Raw genomic sequence first — 19376 nt, forward strand, 5'->3', positions numbered from 1 at the left:
ATATAACTTTTGAGATCAAAACGCATGATAAGGACATGATATTGCAGAAATCATAATGATTTTGATAATTTGAATTCATTTCTTTTCAAAATATTATTAATATTTATACCTTTTTAAAACAATTTCCACAGATATAAATGTATTTGATTTATTGTGTTAAAAATGTAGCGTCTTAATTCTGTTACATGATTTCTGTATAAACATTGAAAATAAGTTATGATTGAAAGAGGACCATGGTCATAAACTGAGCATTAAGGATTTTAATTACTGAAAAAGCAAAACAGTCAAGGTCTGATGTAATATTTTTATTATTTATTTTCAACAATTCAAAAAGGAAGATGCTTTTTCTTTCAAAGATTTGATAGTTTATTTTTTCTAATTTATTTGAAGGTGTTCCTATTAAAAGTTATGAATCTAAATTATAAATCAATGATAAGCAGTTTCTTAAATAAATTTACATAAGGAAAAATAAGCTGTATTTTGTAACCCCCTGTGATTTTTCTGTAATTTTTTCTCACAAAGCACAATATTTGCCGCTTTAATTCTATCTGAAAACTTGTATACTCGTCGAATGAAATTGATGCATTGGTATGTTTTTTTTAGGTACAGGTTAACATGTCTCTCTTCCAAATATAATACTATCAAAATCTTTGAATTAAAGAATTATAATTGTACAATTTCTAGGCTTTAATCTATGCTTATAACAATTCTATATTTCAAAAAACAAATCAATACAGAAAATTAGTTCCTTAGTACAAATCAAAGTATGACAATAAAACTAAGTATTTTTGATTTTTTTTCATAGATGCCACAAAAAGTGCCAGATGAAAGTGAAACTTCAAGTAAAACCGACAGTGGTCATGGAAGTGAGGAAGATTACAATCAGCAATTAGGTAAATTTTATTTTTAATTAAAAATATTGACAAATGGAAGTTTTTAACGACCTTGACTGGCCATACAGCCCTTGCATGGTCAGTAACAATATTGTGTATGTGTGTGTAATGAATTTTTATAGAACACTTCATTGTTCAAACAAATATGACCATTGTTTAATATATAGTTTTGATATCATAATTGCCTAAAAAAAACCGAGAAATATATAAATAAAGTATAAGGAAGAAAATGAGGAAATTGGACACACTATTTTTATTATGATGAAATTTAAAAAGGGAGACAATACACTTTTTTCACTATAAAGAAAAGATGTAGTATGTTTGCCAATGAGACGACTATCCACTACAAACGATGACAGACAAAAGGACAAGGATGTTAACTATTGGGCACTGTATAGGCTAAAACAATAGCAAAAAAAAAAACACTATAAAGTAAGCTATACAATGACCTATCATGAAAAATATAAAACAATTCAAAAGAGAAAGGTCTGTTCTCCAATCATTATTCATTTAGATACACATACATGTATCAACTTTTGAAGTATATAAAAGTCTGACAATATTGTTGTGTAAATGTCAATGAAGCAGTTTGCCAAAAAAATCATTTTGAAAGAAGGTGAGCATGTAAAAGGTACATTAATCTCATTAATATTAAGTTTGCAGCAGCCCATTCCACAGGAAAATCTCTGAAAAGTCTCCAAAAAGTACAAATCTTTTGAAAAAACAAAGCACACTTGAAGATAAAGAAGAAAAAATAATGTTGAATTAATTCACTCAATAGGACCGCAATTATTTTCATTAAATTTTAATTTATTATTTTTTATTATTTTCAGATAAAAATGGAAGACCATTTGCTCTGAACAATCAAACCTATAACAACACAGGAATATATGTTATGTTAGACAAAAACAAATCTAATAATACAGACATTGCACGTAGCAATATGTTACCGCCCATGAGAGACAAATCTAATAAATATTTAGATGATAGCATGCTGACGGGAAGTATGAATTCTATGTGGTCAGAAAATCCATCAAGTAGGCACCCTAGTAATTCACAGACTTCAACCATTAGTCCCTCATGGACTAATGATATGAAATTAAATTTTCAAAACAATACGCCATTTTATATGGCATTAGGTAGCATTCAGAGTCGAGATGATGATGAATGCACAACAACATCCGGTAGCTACACAATAAATCCAGATGAACTGGACGATGAATTTGAAAATCGTCCAAAAGATCTTTTCGTATAGCAGGACAGTGAAGTTTCTACAAATAAAGGTGCCAAATTTTACATTATACTGTTACGATGCTGAATGTGAGATAGAAATGCCTAAACTAATATGTTATACTGTGATGAATTCCTGATCAGCTCACCAAACAAAATCTAATCTACTCAGAGGAAAATCAAACATGGCCCAGGGGAGATAACTCCAATTCAACCATTGACTGAAAATTTAGGACTACAGTTTCTTAATGCAGAAAGAAAGACTAGTATGTGGATATGAATGTATTGTACGCAGGAGTTGTGGTGAGTTTAATTTCTCTTTGTTACATTTAATTGGGTTTCATAAAATTTAATAAAATAACATACAACTTTGTCATAGTAAAGTCTACTAGTTTTTGTGTATTGTCAGGATTTAGAAACCTATTGTCCATGTTGATGTGAATTTGTATGTTTGCAAATGTCATGATTTTGCTACTTTTTACTAAAAAAAAATACAGTAATCTGCACACACAAATGTTAAGTTATTTTATAAGAAATTAATGTCATATCTTCCTTTTATGAGATCTGCAATAAAAATTTATAGAGCTGTTATATTTTATTCTGCATACAACATATTTCTGAGAACAGTTATTGTATATCACAGAAAATTGAAAGAAATGTTTGCATTGTTTTAGATGTAACAATTTATTTATTTTTTTATTTGTATTTTCAGATGTAAGGAGAAAAGAAAATGGAGTTCAGAAAGAGAATGTAAAGTGGAGGAAAACCCCTTGTAGTAGTCATGATAGATCCTTATCATTTTTAACTTTTACAATTCTTAAAAAACTAAAATGGCAAAATTTTCATTTCATTTTTTGCAATTTTGCATTGATCTCAGTAAATCTTTATACATGTAAGCATGACATGTGAGAGGTCTGTGATGTCATTTATTTACTAATGTGTTCAGTTTGTACATAATTTTGTTAACTATTTTTGTTATATTTTATAATTTGTAAAGAACAAAATTATATATAAAGGTGCTTGTTCTTAGGAATGGAAAGTGAATGTTATGGATATAAAAAATAGTCCCAAATTTAATAAATGTGGTGCGAGTGAGAGAGAGAGAGAGAGAGAGAGAGAGAGAACAAAATATGATGTGAAAGATGGTTGTTACTTATAGGTATGAAAGGCGTAGGAATTATGTTTTATTCTTACTGAAAATACTGCCAGAATCTGGAATAAATTAGCTAGCCAAAGAATTTAGAAAAAGAAAGAAAACTCTCTCAAAATCATTTTTGAAAAAAGATAGCATTTAGCTACATTTATTGTGCAGAGGTAAAATCAACTTTTACACTTAGAAACAATTGTCTATTATTTTTATGTTTCGTTGAAATTTTTTTGGAATGCAGTAAAATATCATCTTTGATACCTTTGGCATATATATAAGAAATTAAAGCAATATATTGCAGTATGTTATTTAGTAAAACTGCTTCGGCATAATATGACATGTGTTAAACCAAAAGCAAAAAAAAATGAATTATCTCCCTTATATTTCATTATGATATGTTTATTGGAAATTTATACAAGGGAGCAAATTACATTCAGAGTTAGGAATAAATTGAATATAAAAGAGTTCAAAAATTAAAATCCAATAATTAGATATTGATTGGTGCATATGAATCTGACGAGAGATAACTATTGGTCAGTAGAAACTATATATTATTTGTTATTTGTATGAATTGTCCCTTCTTGTTAGTATTATTCTTGTTAACACTTGTTTTACACATAAACTAGATGGAGGAAATATACTACAAAATACAATGTTATATTAATGAAACTAACAAATAAAATAAATATAAAAGACAAACTATTGTTTTTTTCAAACACCTACTCATAAGGAGATATGGACAGGTATGATCGCCAAGAGATAAGCTTCTACCAAAAACCAGACGAAAAAAAATCCAGGTTAACAACTTCACACTGATCACAGTATAACTTACAATAATGAGCAAAAACCATATACCATAGTAAGCTACAGAAGGTATAACAATTCAAAAGAGGGAACTAATGCACAAAATGTTAACCTACTTTAAATATAACTCATCTGATAGATCTTTAGAAAGATGGCAGCATCATTGCTTGCATATTTTTCAAATCCTATTGTCAAAAAATCATGGAAGTTGAAGGGTTTATAAAATTGAGTGACATGCAATATCTATCTTAAACTTCAAGATGAACTGAAATTCACACATAATAGTCCAATAAAAACCTGACATATCTTCTAGAACACAGGAAAAAAGATGTATTGTACAGCATATAAATAATGGTGAATAAATTCATAACAAAATAACTACACCTCGTAAAAATACTTAATGCAAAGGAATTAATTCTATAAGTAGCCCTGATAGCATATCTGTGAGTATTTCCAGTAAGAAGTTGGGCCATATTCGTTAGAAATTTGGGTTGATGTAATTCACATTACTGGTAATCTCATTAATAAATTATAATGCTTTTTCTTTGAGCTGCAGCAACAGATTCCATATTCTAGTGAATAGGTCAGGGACAACGTCAATCTCTAGAGGTCTTTCCTCAGTTGGTCCACAACCCCCTAAAACTGTCAGGGTCATATACTTTCATGGTTTATAGATTTAAGCTTACATACAATGTCTGCCTACAACTCAACATTAACAGATATTCACACCTCATAATCCAATCAAAATATTGCATTTTTTCTCGAAACCAGAATATTATTATATTATTGCATAATTATTAAAATCATCGCACCTCAATAAACAGGTTAAAAATACCAAAGTATTTCTAGTAATGTCTGAAAGCTCCAAGGAGCAAGCATATCTGTGAGAGGAATGCCAGTAAGAAGTTAGGTCATCATCATTAGAGATTTTGCTTAATGTATTTCACATTACCTGTAACATATTTATTACAGTGACTTGACTGTAAGTGTTGCTATCCACCAATTGCAATTCATTCAAAATTTTGACCAAATTGCAATTTGCTTTATTAAACCAAATTGATCAACTGGTCAGAAATTTGAACCAACTGCTGTAGAAAACCAGTCAAGTCGTGAAAGTGCAAGGTGATAGAATAAAACATACTTACAATCCTATAAGGCTTTAACTCCACTTTATTGATGGTATTACTAAATTAGTCTATCAATCTGTATAGTTAAATTATAGCCATTACCATACTAAAGGTGAACTGTTTTATTTTGAATTGCTATAAAAATGTCCAAACTAAGCTTTTATATAGTTTTTCTTTCGAAAAGTATTCTATATTCATAAGAATCACACATTATGTGAATAAAAACATTTCATATTTAGTAAAATATTTGTGAAATTGCAATATGTTTGTAGGAAGGGGAGATAATCTTTTTTGGTTTCAAAAAATCTTTATTCAAAAGAATAGTATTTTAGGTTATCTGCCCAAGGAAACTTATCAATAGCATATTGTTATTTCACACGTATTTTACTGAATATATGATGTATTATTTTAAATGATATATGATTCTTATAAATATAAAATCCTTTTCGAAAGAAAAGCTATATAAAAGCTTAGTTTGGACATTTTTATTGCAATTCAAAATACAACATTTTACCTTTAGTATGGTAATGGCTATAATATAACTATACAGATTGTTAGACAAGTTTAGTAATAACATCATTAAAGTGGAGTTAAAGTCTTATAGGATTGTAAGTATATTTTATTTTATCACCTTGCACTTTCACATTTTGACTGAACAATTTGTTCAATATTCTGACCAGTTGAACAATTTGATTTTATAAAACAAATTGCAATTTGGTCAAAATTTTGAATGAGTTGCAATTGGTGGATAGCAACACTAACAGTCAAGTCACTGTAATGCTGCTGTGTATCAGGTTCCAAGTTCTTGTGAATGGATAAGAGGTCTTGCTCAATTGTTATAATTCATTGATTTCTGCTTAATGAGCTTTTATAAAGTTGCGGTTAAGTTTCGATAATAAGGATGTAGACTTCTAGCAATAGTTTAATGTCCAAGCAATATCTTGTGTGAAGTATACATTACCGACCGTGCAAGGGCTGTATAGCCAGTCAAGGTCGTTAAAAACTTCCATTTGTTGTTGAAGCATAAAGAAGGATTGATCATAGTTGATTATGATTTCGACTTGAAAGATGTGTAGCATTTGATAGATTTGGTAGGATACCACTCTGAGGTAACCAGGTCACGTTTAAAAAAGATCATCAAATCACCAGGTTATTTATATACAAATTAAGATAAACATTCACATAGTTATCAAAGTTACCAGGATTATATTTAATACGACAGACTCGCGTTTCGTCTACATAAGACTCATCAGTGACACATCCTATTTGTTTATAAGCCCCTTATATATGAAATTCACAGATTCTATTAAATGAGTCGTCAGGTCACCATTCAGATGACCCCCCCCCTAGGAGCTGCAATTTACAGATTTAGGCAGGCAAATTCTGAGTATTTGTACATAACACATGTAAAACAATGGACACCAACATTAGGTTAAAAGTAAATACATTATTGCATGTTGATCAGACCCACGTCCTTCGATGCAAAAGTGTTGTATTTGAAACTTTGACAACAGAGTAATGAAAAATGTAGAGTCGAAATAATCATTGAAACACTAGTCATTACTTACCATCTGGAAACATCAAGCTGTTGTTTTAATTGTTTTGGGGTGTGTGTGAAATTAAGGATTTTGCTAAACTTAAATTTCCATCATTTGTTTCTTTGGCAAATATTTATGCCCTTGAAATCTTTAGCTGGTGTTTGGATCCTATTTATGGAAGGCAGCCTTTAAGCCCAAAATTGCCTTTGAGCATGGTATGTTATCTCCTATAAATTACTCTCCACACATACGTTCTGCTATGTTATAACAACTATATGCATACAATATATGAATTACACAAAGTATACATAGATAGCAGAAGGTAGTGTGAAACACAGCCCTTGGATGGTGTAAACTTCCCAAAACAACGTGTATGGTGTAATGGTGTATGGCATATGGTGCAATGGTGTAAGGTGTATGGTGCTATGGTGTATGGTGTAAGGGGAATGGTGTAATGGTGTGATTGTGTAACGTGCGATCGGGAATGGTGTGAATGATAGTGTACGACCTTTCATTGGTTGCATACGAAGTTGGTTTTTTTTCGGATTGTAAGCATAAACATAATACAAATCTTAATATTTAAAATTTAATTGCATTATTGGTAATTTGAGATCGTGTAGATAGAATTGGGAATTGTGTATGGTGTAAAGTGTAACGTGTATGGTGTAATGGTACAAGGTGTATGGTGTAATCTGAGGGTGTAATGGGGTATGGTGTATGGTGTATGGTGTTAGTGCGAAGTTTACACCATCCAAGGACAGCATGTTAGCTCTTAATTTATGTGCACGAAATATAAATTAACCCAAATTACATAAACTCTAAGTCTATAAGAACTCATTAATTGTATATATTTATACATAGAAGGCTTTCTTCAATAATATGGTTTTAACGTCAGTTTTATCATGTAAATCTTTTATATTCATTTGATAAAATTTAAATTGTTCTATATAATAAGGATGTTCTTATCACAAGCAAAAACCCCTAGCCGTATTTGGCAAAACCTTTTTCAACTTTTGATCCTCAGAGCTGTACTACTTTGTACCCTTTTTTTGACTTTCGAACTTTTATATCTGGGCGTCACTGGTAAGTCTTGTTTGGACGAGGTGCGTTTTTTGACGTAACGAATTTTAAACCTGATGCCTTTTTGTTATCTATTATTCATGTGTTTCTTTGCCAAATACGTTCTGTAATTTATTTGTATTGTTGTCCTGTATTATTATGTTGTCATTTTAATGTTATATTTAATAATGCCATCAAAGTGCGAGGTTTGGAATGCCACAAAACCAGGTTCAACCCACCATTTTTTTCTTTAAAAATGTCCTGTACCAAGTCAGGAAAATGGCCATTGTTATATCATAGTTTGTTTCTGTGTGTGTAACATTTTTACGTTGTGTTTCCGTGTTCTCCTATTTTTGAGTGTGAATTCACATTACTATAAGACGTGTCACGGTACTTTTCTATCCCAAATTCATGTATTTGGTTTTGATGTTATATTGGTTATTCTCATCGGATTTTGTCTAATGCTTAGTCCGTTGCTGTGTGTGTTACATTTTAATGTTGTGTCGTTGTTCTCCTCTAATATTTAATGCATTTCCCTCAGTTTTAGTTTGTTACCCCGATTTTGTTTTTTGTCCACAGATTTATGAGTTTTGAACAGCGGTATACTACTGTTGCCTTTATTTATAAAATCAGATCAAAGACCTTGATTAGTAGGACATTTTAAAACGAAATGCATCTCATCTTCAATTGTTTTTTTTTACAAAAACTGCATAGTCTATTAGGGAGCTACCATTTGATTTTTATGGGGGGGGGGGGGCTAGGATGAAATTTGAAAAAAAATAGGCAGGGCAGGAGTTTTGAGTAAAAAAAAAAAGGCAGGATGAGACACTTGCAAAAAAAAAAGTCAGGACGACAATTTAGGTAAAAAAAAGTCAGGATAAACTAAAAAAAAAAAAGGCAGGACCGAACAGAAGTAAAAATAAAAAGGCAGGACAGAGATTACAGCTAAAAAAATGCAGGACAACATTTTTCATCCTGTTTGCTGTAGTGTAGATCATTCACACACCAACATGCAATGCTTTAATCTGAGGCTATAATCAGATAATTTGTAGGTCAACTCTTATCACAGGGATACATGTACTTATAAAACCCAATATAATTGATATAAGCTGTGTGAAGTTTGTTTCCAGATCCCATATTTTGATATATTTGTAAATTTCATGAATAAAAAGCTTAAACTACAAAAAGCAAAATTTTAAAATTTTTGAAAAAAAAAATTACCATTACAATAATTATGTTGGTACACAAAATTATTCTTTAATTGAGGACAACTAATCATATACTTAATGTCACTTTTGTCACTAGTGTTCAGATACATTAACTTTCATTTTAGTGGGTAATTACTGATCAATTGAGGTGCTCCTGAATTGGAGAAAGATTCTAAAAACATATCTTTACATAAAGAATAAAAACTGCAGTTGCTCTCCTTAATCTCAATAGGTATAAACTACAAAAAGCAATATTTTATTTCTTTTATATTTTTTTAACCATTACAATAATAATGTTGGTATACAAATTTTTGTTTTAATAGAAGACTACTTATCATTTACTAAATGTCACATTTTAAGTGTTCAGATACATTTACTTTGATTTTAGTGGATAAATACTCATCAATTGAGGTGCTCCTGTATTGGAGGGAGATTCTCAAAACAGAACTTTACAGAAAGAATGATCCAATCTCTCTGAAAAAGTTAAGGCAGAGAGATCTTGGCCATTTAATCAAATTTACCCCATGTCAGATTTGCACTTAATGCTTTGGTTTTAGAGATATAAGCCAAATTCTACATTTTACCCTTATGTTCTTTTAGTCATGGCGGCCATCTGTGTTAGCTGGCGATGTCAACGGAAACATTTTTAAAATTAGATACTCCAATGATGATTCTGGCTATAAAGTTTGGTAAAATTAAGTAGTTTCAGAGGAGAACATTTTTAAAATTTAACGACGAACGACGGACACCAATTTAAGTGATGAGAAAAATATCAGTTGGCCCTTTGGTCCAGGTGAGCTGAAACGCATACATTAAAATAAAAAAGAGCACATAAAAAGTAGAATACAGAGTTCTAATACGAAAACAGACATAAAAATAAAAAAAACACAAGCGCATCAAATAATAAAAAAATGAAGTCAAAAGTCAAAACCAAACAAAAAACTAGACCTAATAGGTGTCGTCACTGCAACACGTTTTTTAAAAGAGAATTCGTCGACTACTTTACTACATAGAAGATGATCGTATGAATTCCTTATGAAAAAAGCGAGAAGGGAGAATATCTTGGCCTTGTTAGACCACTGAAAATAAACGATTAAGTCAATACAGAAATAATAATGACAAAAGTCAAAAATCAAAATGGTTGACCTCTAAGACGGTCTACAGATTTGCCTAGAAAGAATAGCTCTGCCAAAAGAACCCAGGTTAAAAAAGAATTATTTTGCAAATAATATAGAAACTTTTTGAACCACAACCCCTCCAACAACCCCCCGAAAAATATAACGATAAAGACTCAGTTTATAAACACGTCTATTATGATGAAGTTATCTTTTTTCACCCATCTGGATCTCCTCCTGCGGCTCTTACGTTTTTTTGCGATCTCAATTGTTATGTCTATGAATGTGTTTTTACGTTTATCCTTTTTAATTTCTCTTTTGTATAATTTACCCTGAAGGCGATATATTTTATAACAATTGCATTAATATGAATTTTCGTACTTGTACTTTCAAATTTGCAAAGGTATCATCTCCTCCAAAACATTTAAATATAGTCTTATAGAATAGGAATGTTGTTTAAATTTAGATATTATATGTTTGTAATGATTGTCATGTTTGTCTTAGTAACAATCCAATATTTGGATTTTACACCAATAAAATGATTTGATTTATTTGATTAAAAATAGAAACGAAAGTAGAACTGGTTTAACGGAAATACCCACCTTTACAACTCAAACAAAATGGCAGGTAAGTTATTTTAGAAGATGAAATATTAAACGCATATTTATCATTTTTTGTTATCGTGTTTCTATTTCACGTATATCGAAAGTGAAAATAAAATCAATCTTTTTAAAAATTGACAAGTCTACTTTAAACAAAAATGTCTAACCAAGGTAAACGTGAAATACATGAAATACTAAAGACATTCCTCATTCAACTGTTCAAAATTTTACGATTGGAGAAGAAGAAATTAAAATGGCCAATTCTAGTGACTGTAGTGCATAATAATAAAACGTACCTTGACTGAATGTTTTAGAATATAATTTATATCAATGTATATACCGTAATTTGTATTTACATTCACGTTTTTAAAAGTATCCGTAAAAGAGTACAACTTTTTAGCTCTGAGAGCGGGTTATGATTTTACGACAAAAAATTATATATATTCTTATCACCAACTTTGAAGAAATAATATTGTAATCAAAGAGAATTTTATGATTGAGACTTTTTGCTATTAAATTTTATTAGATTCTTTAGATAGAACAAAACGTACACTGATGCTTTGGTGGTACTGACTGTGACGACAAAATTCAGAATGAAAATAGACCAGTACCCCCCTCTCCTTACACATTTAATTGGTCGTTTCTTTATATAATATATTTACATAATGTCTTATATTTTACTCTGGAAGAAAAATGATTCACATTATAATTGAAATTATGATATCGTATTGCTTCTGGTTTTTCTGCTCAGTATACTTTATATCTGATTGAGCCAAGGCAATTCCATGCGATTTTACAGCCGAATGTTTATGTTAGATGCTCACAATCAAATCTAAATCCGCCACTTCCTTTACATGCGAGGAATCTGTAATCCAAAATTGCCATTGACCCCTCTTTTTCATATTCAGTTTACTTTTCTCTTTAAAGACGATCCACATTCTAATTTATGATTTGTAGAAGAAGAAGAAAAAACCGGAACTTCCGAAATATGTATGGCTGAAGGTAGAAAATTCTACAACTTGGACTTGAAAAGAAAAATACTATTCTTCTGTCGTCATTTCACATTTTTTTTATAAAACAAAAGGAAGATGTTCTCCTACAAATGGTAATAGAAAATACTACAAAAGTTGACAATATGATTAGCAGGTTATCATTTAACTGTAGCATTTCAAAATTAGTATCACAAGTGATCAGTTTGACAAATCTTATTTATTTTCTTAATTCGTTATTCAGTTATTAATTGTCATTAGACCGTAACGGTAAAATCAGGCAAGCATTTAATATGTACTACTGGTACACTTGAAATTTTTCAGCTATGTTTAGTTCCATATATAAGGAATTTTTTCAAATGAAGCTATTATAATTACAAGTTATATGCTTTGTTACTGACCACCTACATAAAATCGATGTAGGGATGAGATCAAAGGAAGTATTGTAATGATAGAGTGACGGACACAAAGCATCTCCTATGGACTAATCCCTTACGAATCCATAGGGGTCACCACGTGACAACGTTTAACCAATTACGAAGTGATAATTTACCCGCTGTTCGAAAATTGTTCATATGACCCACGTGTTGCATTAGACAATAAGAAGAATTTTATGAAGTCAACTGATTGAACGGGTGCCGCATGTGCAGCAAAAACAACCTATACTTCCGGAACAAGTGAGATCAACAATAAAAATGTTTTAGTGAAATTAATGTCATATAACCTTGAACAGATTCACAGCGAAATCTCACCCCTTTTTAAAGTAAATTGACACCACAACAGCTCATCCCCACTGAAGCTTCATTAGCAGTTCATTGTTAACGGTCAATATAGTGAACGTTGTATTTTATTCCTTTTAATAAATCGCTTTATTGATTTCGTTTTTATTTTAGACACAGACACACATATCGTATCATTGGCACTTTATCGTTACTTATGTCAAAACATAGTTGGAACAGAGAATCATGTTAAAACAATCAGACTAATGAATACTGTCAAAGATAATTTCATAAGCAGCAAGGATATGATAACTATCACAAGTGGAAGTTTTGGAGAAGGGCTTGAGATGAGAGGTAGTGATTTTGATGTGATGCATGTATCAACAAGTACCGAGGTTATTGAAGATGAAAAAACACGACTTCATCCAAGTATATTATTAAGAATGGAAACTGACGATGTAAAACCTGGTTTCACGCAATTGGTACTAAAATCAAATTCTTTCCAAATTTTTCAACACTGTGAAGTACATAATGGAAAACATTATGTATCGAGCACTCTATTTAAACATTACCTATTAGATAATAAAGATGATGAAAAAGATGACTACATAATCCATGGACCGTGTTTAGCGGACAAAGCCGGACAATTTGACAGTCTCTTTTGCTTTCAGTGTAAAACATGGATATCACAAGCATCACAGTGGATATCAAGATCAAATAACTCATGGCCAAGTTATAATGTCAAACAAAGTATTTTAAAACATGGAGTACTTTTTGTACCAATTGGAGTTAAGGGATCGCCAACAGAAGATATAGAATGGCGAATATCTTTTTCTGTTGGTGAGAAAATGCTAGTTAGCACTTTTACACATGCACAATTATTATGCTATGCCCTCATGAAAATCCTTTTGAAAGATGTAATAGCATCCTACACCGAATGTGCAGATTTACTCTGTTCATATTTTGTGAAAACAATAATTTTCTGGGTATCAGAGGAATTACCAAAATCCGTATGGAAACCTGAAAATCTTATAGACTGCTTTATGCATTGCTTTAGTAGGCTTATTTATTGTGTGAACTATTCAGTTTGCTTGCATTACTTTATTCCAGAAAACAACATGTTTGAGTACAAAATAGAAGGTCGCACCCGTGAAATACTTCTCAACAAACTATATACCCTCCAAAGTTATGGTTGGCGGTGCGTCTTATTTTCAGATCAATTATCTAACTTTCATGTATCAATAAGGATGAATCACATCAAACCACATAAATTGCATGCGATTGAAGTTGCAAAAACACTGAGTTCCAAATTAACTTTTATTTCAAATGTATTAAAAGAACCTTATGCTAAGAAGACAACGTATTCATACAAAAGAAAAATACATCAAATAGTTTGCTGTGACCAAACCTCACTAAAATACATTTATACATACTACTTGTCAGTAAGTTGCGCACGATTTGCGCAAGCTATTCCACTTGACAGTACTAGAAGTAATAAACATCAATACAAACAATACAATTCCTGTCTTTGTAATCTGCTACAGAATGTCTATCATGACTCTGTATCCGGATGGCTGATGATAGCTTCGTTTTTCTATAAGACGAAACAATATAACAAAGCGTTACACATCCTAGAGTATTCTTTATCCAAATGTACTCCCGAAAAACTATATTACTTCATGGATATGTCGGACAGTCATTACCAATTGCTCGAACTGAAATCATTCCAGGAGAAAAGTATAGTTCGATTATGGAAAACAATGCTTGTAGATTTCATAAAATTTGACAGAAACTCTTGTTTGATACCAAATGAACTACAAATGGAAGTTGAAAATGGACCATGCAACATTTCCTCTATAGTTTATGCATATTTTCTAAAACTTTTATGTCATTATCATTTCAATGATGTCAGACAATATCAGGATTGCCTCACTACTTTAATTCTTGTAGCTGATACCTATTGTATAGAAAAAATCGAAGAATTTCAAGTTCGCTACTACAACATTCTTGGTATTGCTTTTCAGTTATTAGGAGACCATAATGCCGCACGTATAGCATTCAAGCAGTCATTTGAGATATCACCTAGTCACATATTTAATACTTCTTATAAGAGACTCTCGTTAATGACATCATTGTAATGTTTGTACATTCTGTTTAACTACTGGTATTTACAGGATTTTTTTCATTTTTTCAGTGACATTTGTTTTCTCTAGCACATTATTTTGTTAAATAATGTACACTGTAAAGATAACAGAGCTGTTTAAGTATTACTAACGTTGGAAATCTGATTCCTATGCAGAAATGATTAAAACTGGGCAATATGATTTTTGGTTTTATTTTTCTGCTACAATCTTATAATAGTGGAGTGAAAAATCGGGAAAAGTCGCTTAGTTAAGGAGTTTAATGGACCGAAATACCTCACGGCTGAAAATTCACATGAAGATAGAGTAAATATTATACTTTCATGTGAGGCCTGTCGTAGAGTTTTCCCACGGTGCAGGTTTTTGTAAAATCGTGTAAAAGTGAGATTTTCTGGTGTTTTTCTTTATCATTTTCAAACACGAGAACGCTTATAATAAATTTCCGAATTAAGATATCATAAACAAATTTGGTATCATATGAAAGAGTGATATATCAGGTTTTTTTTTTTACATCAAACTTTAATATCATATGAACATATAAATTGAGTGAATTGGACGATTTTCAAATGTATGTAACATTTTTGTCAATTTTACCGTCTATCAAAGTCTATTACATTTCTTATATATATCACCAATAGTAAATTTTCACAAAATATAGTGGAACAACCAATACTAAAGAAGTTTTGATATATAAAAGTTTGATATAAAAACATGCAACTTTTACGAGCATTTTATAAAACTCATCACATAGCAGTATATTACTACTCAATTTTCAAAAATGTATACTTAGGCTGCGTGTGTGATATTCCTTTATGAAAAACCAATTCACCCCTGATAAAAAATATGGTATTGGTATTGTCCAAAGTCTTTATATAAAATGGTACAACAGTTATTGAAATTTGGCCAATGACTGCTTTAAAACCATAAAAAAAAATAATTGTGGTATGATTGCCAATTCGAAAAATTGCCACAAAAGACAAAAAATTACACATACATTTACAACTATAGGTCACCGTACGGCCTTCAACAATACGCAAAGCCCTTACCGCATATTCGGCAATAAAGGGCCCGAATTGACAAATATAAAACAGTTCAAACGAGAATGTGGCGAGGTTAAACATGTCAGCGGGAGCCCACCCCTTCCCTTACATCGGACATTGGTGTATATAAAGATAAGATGTGGTATGATTGCCAATGGAATAACTCTTCACAAGAGACAAAATGACACAAATATTTACAACTACAGGTTACCGTACGACCTTCAACAATTAGCAAATCCCATACCACATAGTCAGCTATTAAAGGCGTCAAAGAGTCAATAAGGTTTAATTCAAATGGTGGTAGATCCAAATCGTCTCCAAGTCATTGAATGCAGATCAATAAGAGATTGTAAGAAATTTCTTTGCGCACCTGAAAATAAACATGGGTTGATAAGATTTGTAGGTACAATGTACACTGTAACTATGCACTATCGCACTACAATGATTTAGATTTGGAAGAATATGACGAAATATTTCCAGCGGGATATTTTCAAAATCTATAGACTGTGAATTATTCTGCCGCCTCTTTTTGCCAATGAACATATATTGAAAAGGTATTCCAGGGGTTGCATCATGTTAAAATCATGACAGTTATGTTTTATTTCTAATAAGGTCTTATCCTTTGATGTCAAACAAGATGAATTGTGATTTTAGACTGGAGACAATTCTTCTACCAAAGCCACAAGACTGTTTTTACCTACTCACGACACATGCAACTTTTTAAAAGGATGTCTGGCACTCCAACAGAAACTCGCGGCGCTCTTACAGGATGCGATACGTCTTCTACAATCGAAATTGGCAAAAGAAGACAATAACAAGGGGTCGGGAAAACATGAATGTATCAAAATTTGTCATTCTAGCTGGTTCTTATATTGACACATATTTTGCAGTGAAAATCACTTCACCGCGGATCAAATGATCCCAGAAGCAATGGTCAATCAGTACATGGTGATCTGAATAAACTCATGAGTATTGTCGGCGCCATACAATGACAGCCTCTTTTTTCCCTCTAGTATTCCGTTACAATGTACCTGTTCAAATTGATGTGCACATTGATGTCTAGTGATAGTGTATTATAATTATACATTGACAGCAACTTTTGAAGCGCAATATCCATGTGAATCTTTATTTACATATATATCGGGCTTTCAAGTCTGCTATATATTCCATTGGTTATAGATAGAAGAAGATATGGTATGAGTTCCAATGAGACATCAAGGTCATTTAATAATTAAAGGTCAAAGTACGGTCTTGAAAACGTAGCCTTGGCTCGCACCGAACAGTGAGGGCTCCAAAAATTGACTAGTGTTAAACCAATGCAATGGTATAATCTATATAAAAACTAGAAACGAGAAACATTTATGAACCACATCAAAAAACGACAACCTTGTCTGTTGTTGTTTTATATAAAATGAAAAAAAGGGGGACACATCTTCTCAATGTGCAATTGGTCTAGTACCAATTTATCTATTAAAATAAAAACAAACTGCATGTACTATAGTTTCATGAACATTAGGACTCATTTTTATAGTTCTTACATCCTCTTAAGTTTAAATGAATAGAAAAGAATTTAATCATTTTTTTCCATAACACCATGGACAGAGTGTAAACTTTACATTTCTTATTTCTTCTCTGTTCTTTATGGCATTTTAACAAAACTTTCCCCAAAATATCTTTACATGTGGCCATATATTATGGCATAGCTAAATCTGAATTATGAATATTTTTTGTCGATAATTTCCGGAAATAAAGATATTTGTTTCATTTTCGGACATGTTGCAAGCGAGGGTACTTATAATTTATATCTGGTTATCAGACATAAATATGACTAGCTGTATTTGTGGAGCATTCTTAGCGCATGCTCCCATCGAAAAAAAAATCTCAGTTAACATGAGAGACTACCGAGTAATTGTCCAAAATGTCTAAAATTTGCATTTTTTTAAAATCCCCACTTATGACCTTTGAACGCTGTTTTCAAAAATCTGCACCACTTTAGCACTCTACGACATGCCTCAATCAAAGGATAGCCATGACGTATTTTGGTCCATTAAATTTTTAATTTACCTTATTTATCACCGTACTATATGGTCCGGAACAAATACAAGCTATTTAAAATTTGGGGTGAAATAAATCTATCTACAATTTTGATATTAACATAGGTCCCCTTTTTTTTTTCCCAAAAAAATTAGAAAAATATCAAAGATTTTCAAAACGGGCACAATTTGAAACCACAATTCATGGATAAAACCAGAGGATTCCAAAATAACTAGTAAAAATAAGTCTTTAAAAAAAAAGAGAAGCGGACATCCTAGAGCACCCTGTCATTTGGTCTCTGGTAAAATGTTGTCTCATTTTGGCTTTTTTAACACATCTACTTATTTTTATACAACCAAATCGAATTGGATGATCCGACAGACAATAAAAGGCAATGCAACGTCTTTTGGAAAAGGGGGGGGGTTCAAGAGCATGAAACCAGTTGCCTAAAAAAGAGAACGAAGAAAATGGAATGAAATAGTAACCTATTATTTGTAACATTCACATATTTTACTAAGTATTATTTTCATGATCAATAGCTAACATGTAAATGTCAATTTTAACAATAAAATAGCACGCAACTTGTCAATTAAACAAATTTGTATTGGTTTTTTTTTTATTCCATAAAAAATGATATATCTGTTGCTGTGGTTGGAGGTAAACATGAAAAAAAGTATGATAATGATTATTTACCTCATGTTTTTTTTGTATTTTTCAGGTTGCAAAATCTGACTGAAAGCAGAGTTCAGATAATGACAAACATTTCACAGTAACAGTAAACATCCCGAAGACTTTACCTATCCTTGGATATGTGTTACAACAAAACTATGATCATTTGAATAGTGCAGATTGGACACGATTTAAGGAACGGATAAACGGGAAGCAACGAAAACTATACAACAAAGTGGAAGAAGTATTGTCTAATAATAAGGCAATTGAAGCAAAAGTGCTGAACACATTTAAACGTCTTGAGAGAAGAATGCAAACTATAGAAAAGAAAACCTCTAAAATACACCAGCTACAAAAGACAAGTCAAAATACCACCAAGGTCATCGCATCGAGTTTGGAGGAAGTTAAATTGACAGTCAATGACCTGCAAGTCAGAATAACAGAAGGTAATTAAACACAAATTAAAAGAGAGCCTGAAAATAGTTCATAATCGAATAGTTAATTATAACATATTTTTTAAATACATGTTTGTTGTGCATCGAATTGATGTGTTAAGACCTCATCTACTTATTTTGATAGCTTTTTTCTGATGTTTTATTGTTAAATAGAATTGAAAATGGAAATGGGGAATGTCAAAGAGACAACAACCAGACCATAGAAAAAAACAACAGCAGAAGGTCACCAACAGGTCTTCAATGTAGCGAGAAATATCCGCACCCGGAGGCGTCCTTTTACTGGCCCCTAAACAAAAATATACTTGTTCAGTGATGATGAACTCGCGCCATACTAATTTCCAAATTGTACACAAGAAACTACAATTAAAATGATACAAGACTAACAAAAGCCAGATGCTCCTGACTAGGGACAGGCGCAAAAATGCGGCGGGATTAAATATGTTTAAGAGATTTTAACCCTCCCCTATACCTCTAGCCAATGAAGAAAAGTAAACGCATAACAATACGCACATGTAGAATTCAGTTCAAGAGAAGTCTGAGTCTGATGTCAAAAGATGTAACAAAAAAAAAAAAAAAAAAACAATAACAATAATACATAAAAAAAAA

At 31.5% G+C, this 19376-nt stretch overlaps 2 protein-coding genes across 7 annotated transcripts in view; both read left to right on the plus strand.

Annotated features, from left to right (window-relative positions):
• Positions 1-3969, plus strand: part of LOC143042363 (protocadherin-9-like) — a 71407-nt gene extending 67438 nt beyond the window's left edge. For all 6 annotated transcript variants that reach the window (XM_076214640.1, XM_076214639.1, XM_076214643.1 and 3 more), the window contains 3 exons: positions 806-893; positions 1727-2426; positions 2836-3969. In XM_076214640.1, the coding sequence (XP_076070755.1) occupies positions 806-893; positions 1727-2148 (510 nt within the window). In that variant the 3' untranslated portion in view covers positions 2149-2426; positions 2836-3969. The remainder of the gene's footprint in view (positions 1-805; positions 894-1726; positions 2427-2835) is intronic.
• An 8640-nt stretch (positions 3970-12609) lies between these two features.
• On the plus strand, positions 12610-14569 carry LOC143043747 (uncharacterized). Its single transcript, XM_076215928.1, has one exon. The coding sequence runs from the start codon at positions 12698-12700 to the stop codon at positions 14567-14569; it is 1872 nt and encodes a 623-aa protein (XP_076072043.1). The 5' UTR covers positions 12610-12697.
• Positions 14570-19376: the final 4807 nt, after the last annotated feature.

This window comes from Mytilus galloprovincialis, chromosome 8 (assembly GCF_965363235.1).
Source record: "Mytilus galloprovincialis chromosome 8, xbMytGall1.hap1.1, whole genome shotgun sequence".
NCBI classification, from domain to species: domain Eukaryota; kingdom Metazoa; phylum Mollusca; class Bivalvia; order Mytilida; family Mytilidae; genus Mytilus; species Mytilus galloprovincialis.

Excerpts from the sequence above, each read along its gene's own strand:
- LOC143043747 (XM_076215928.1), top strand. The coding sequence starts at position 12,698 with ATGAATACTGTCAAAGATAATTTCATAAGCAGCAAGGATATGATAACT.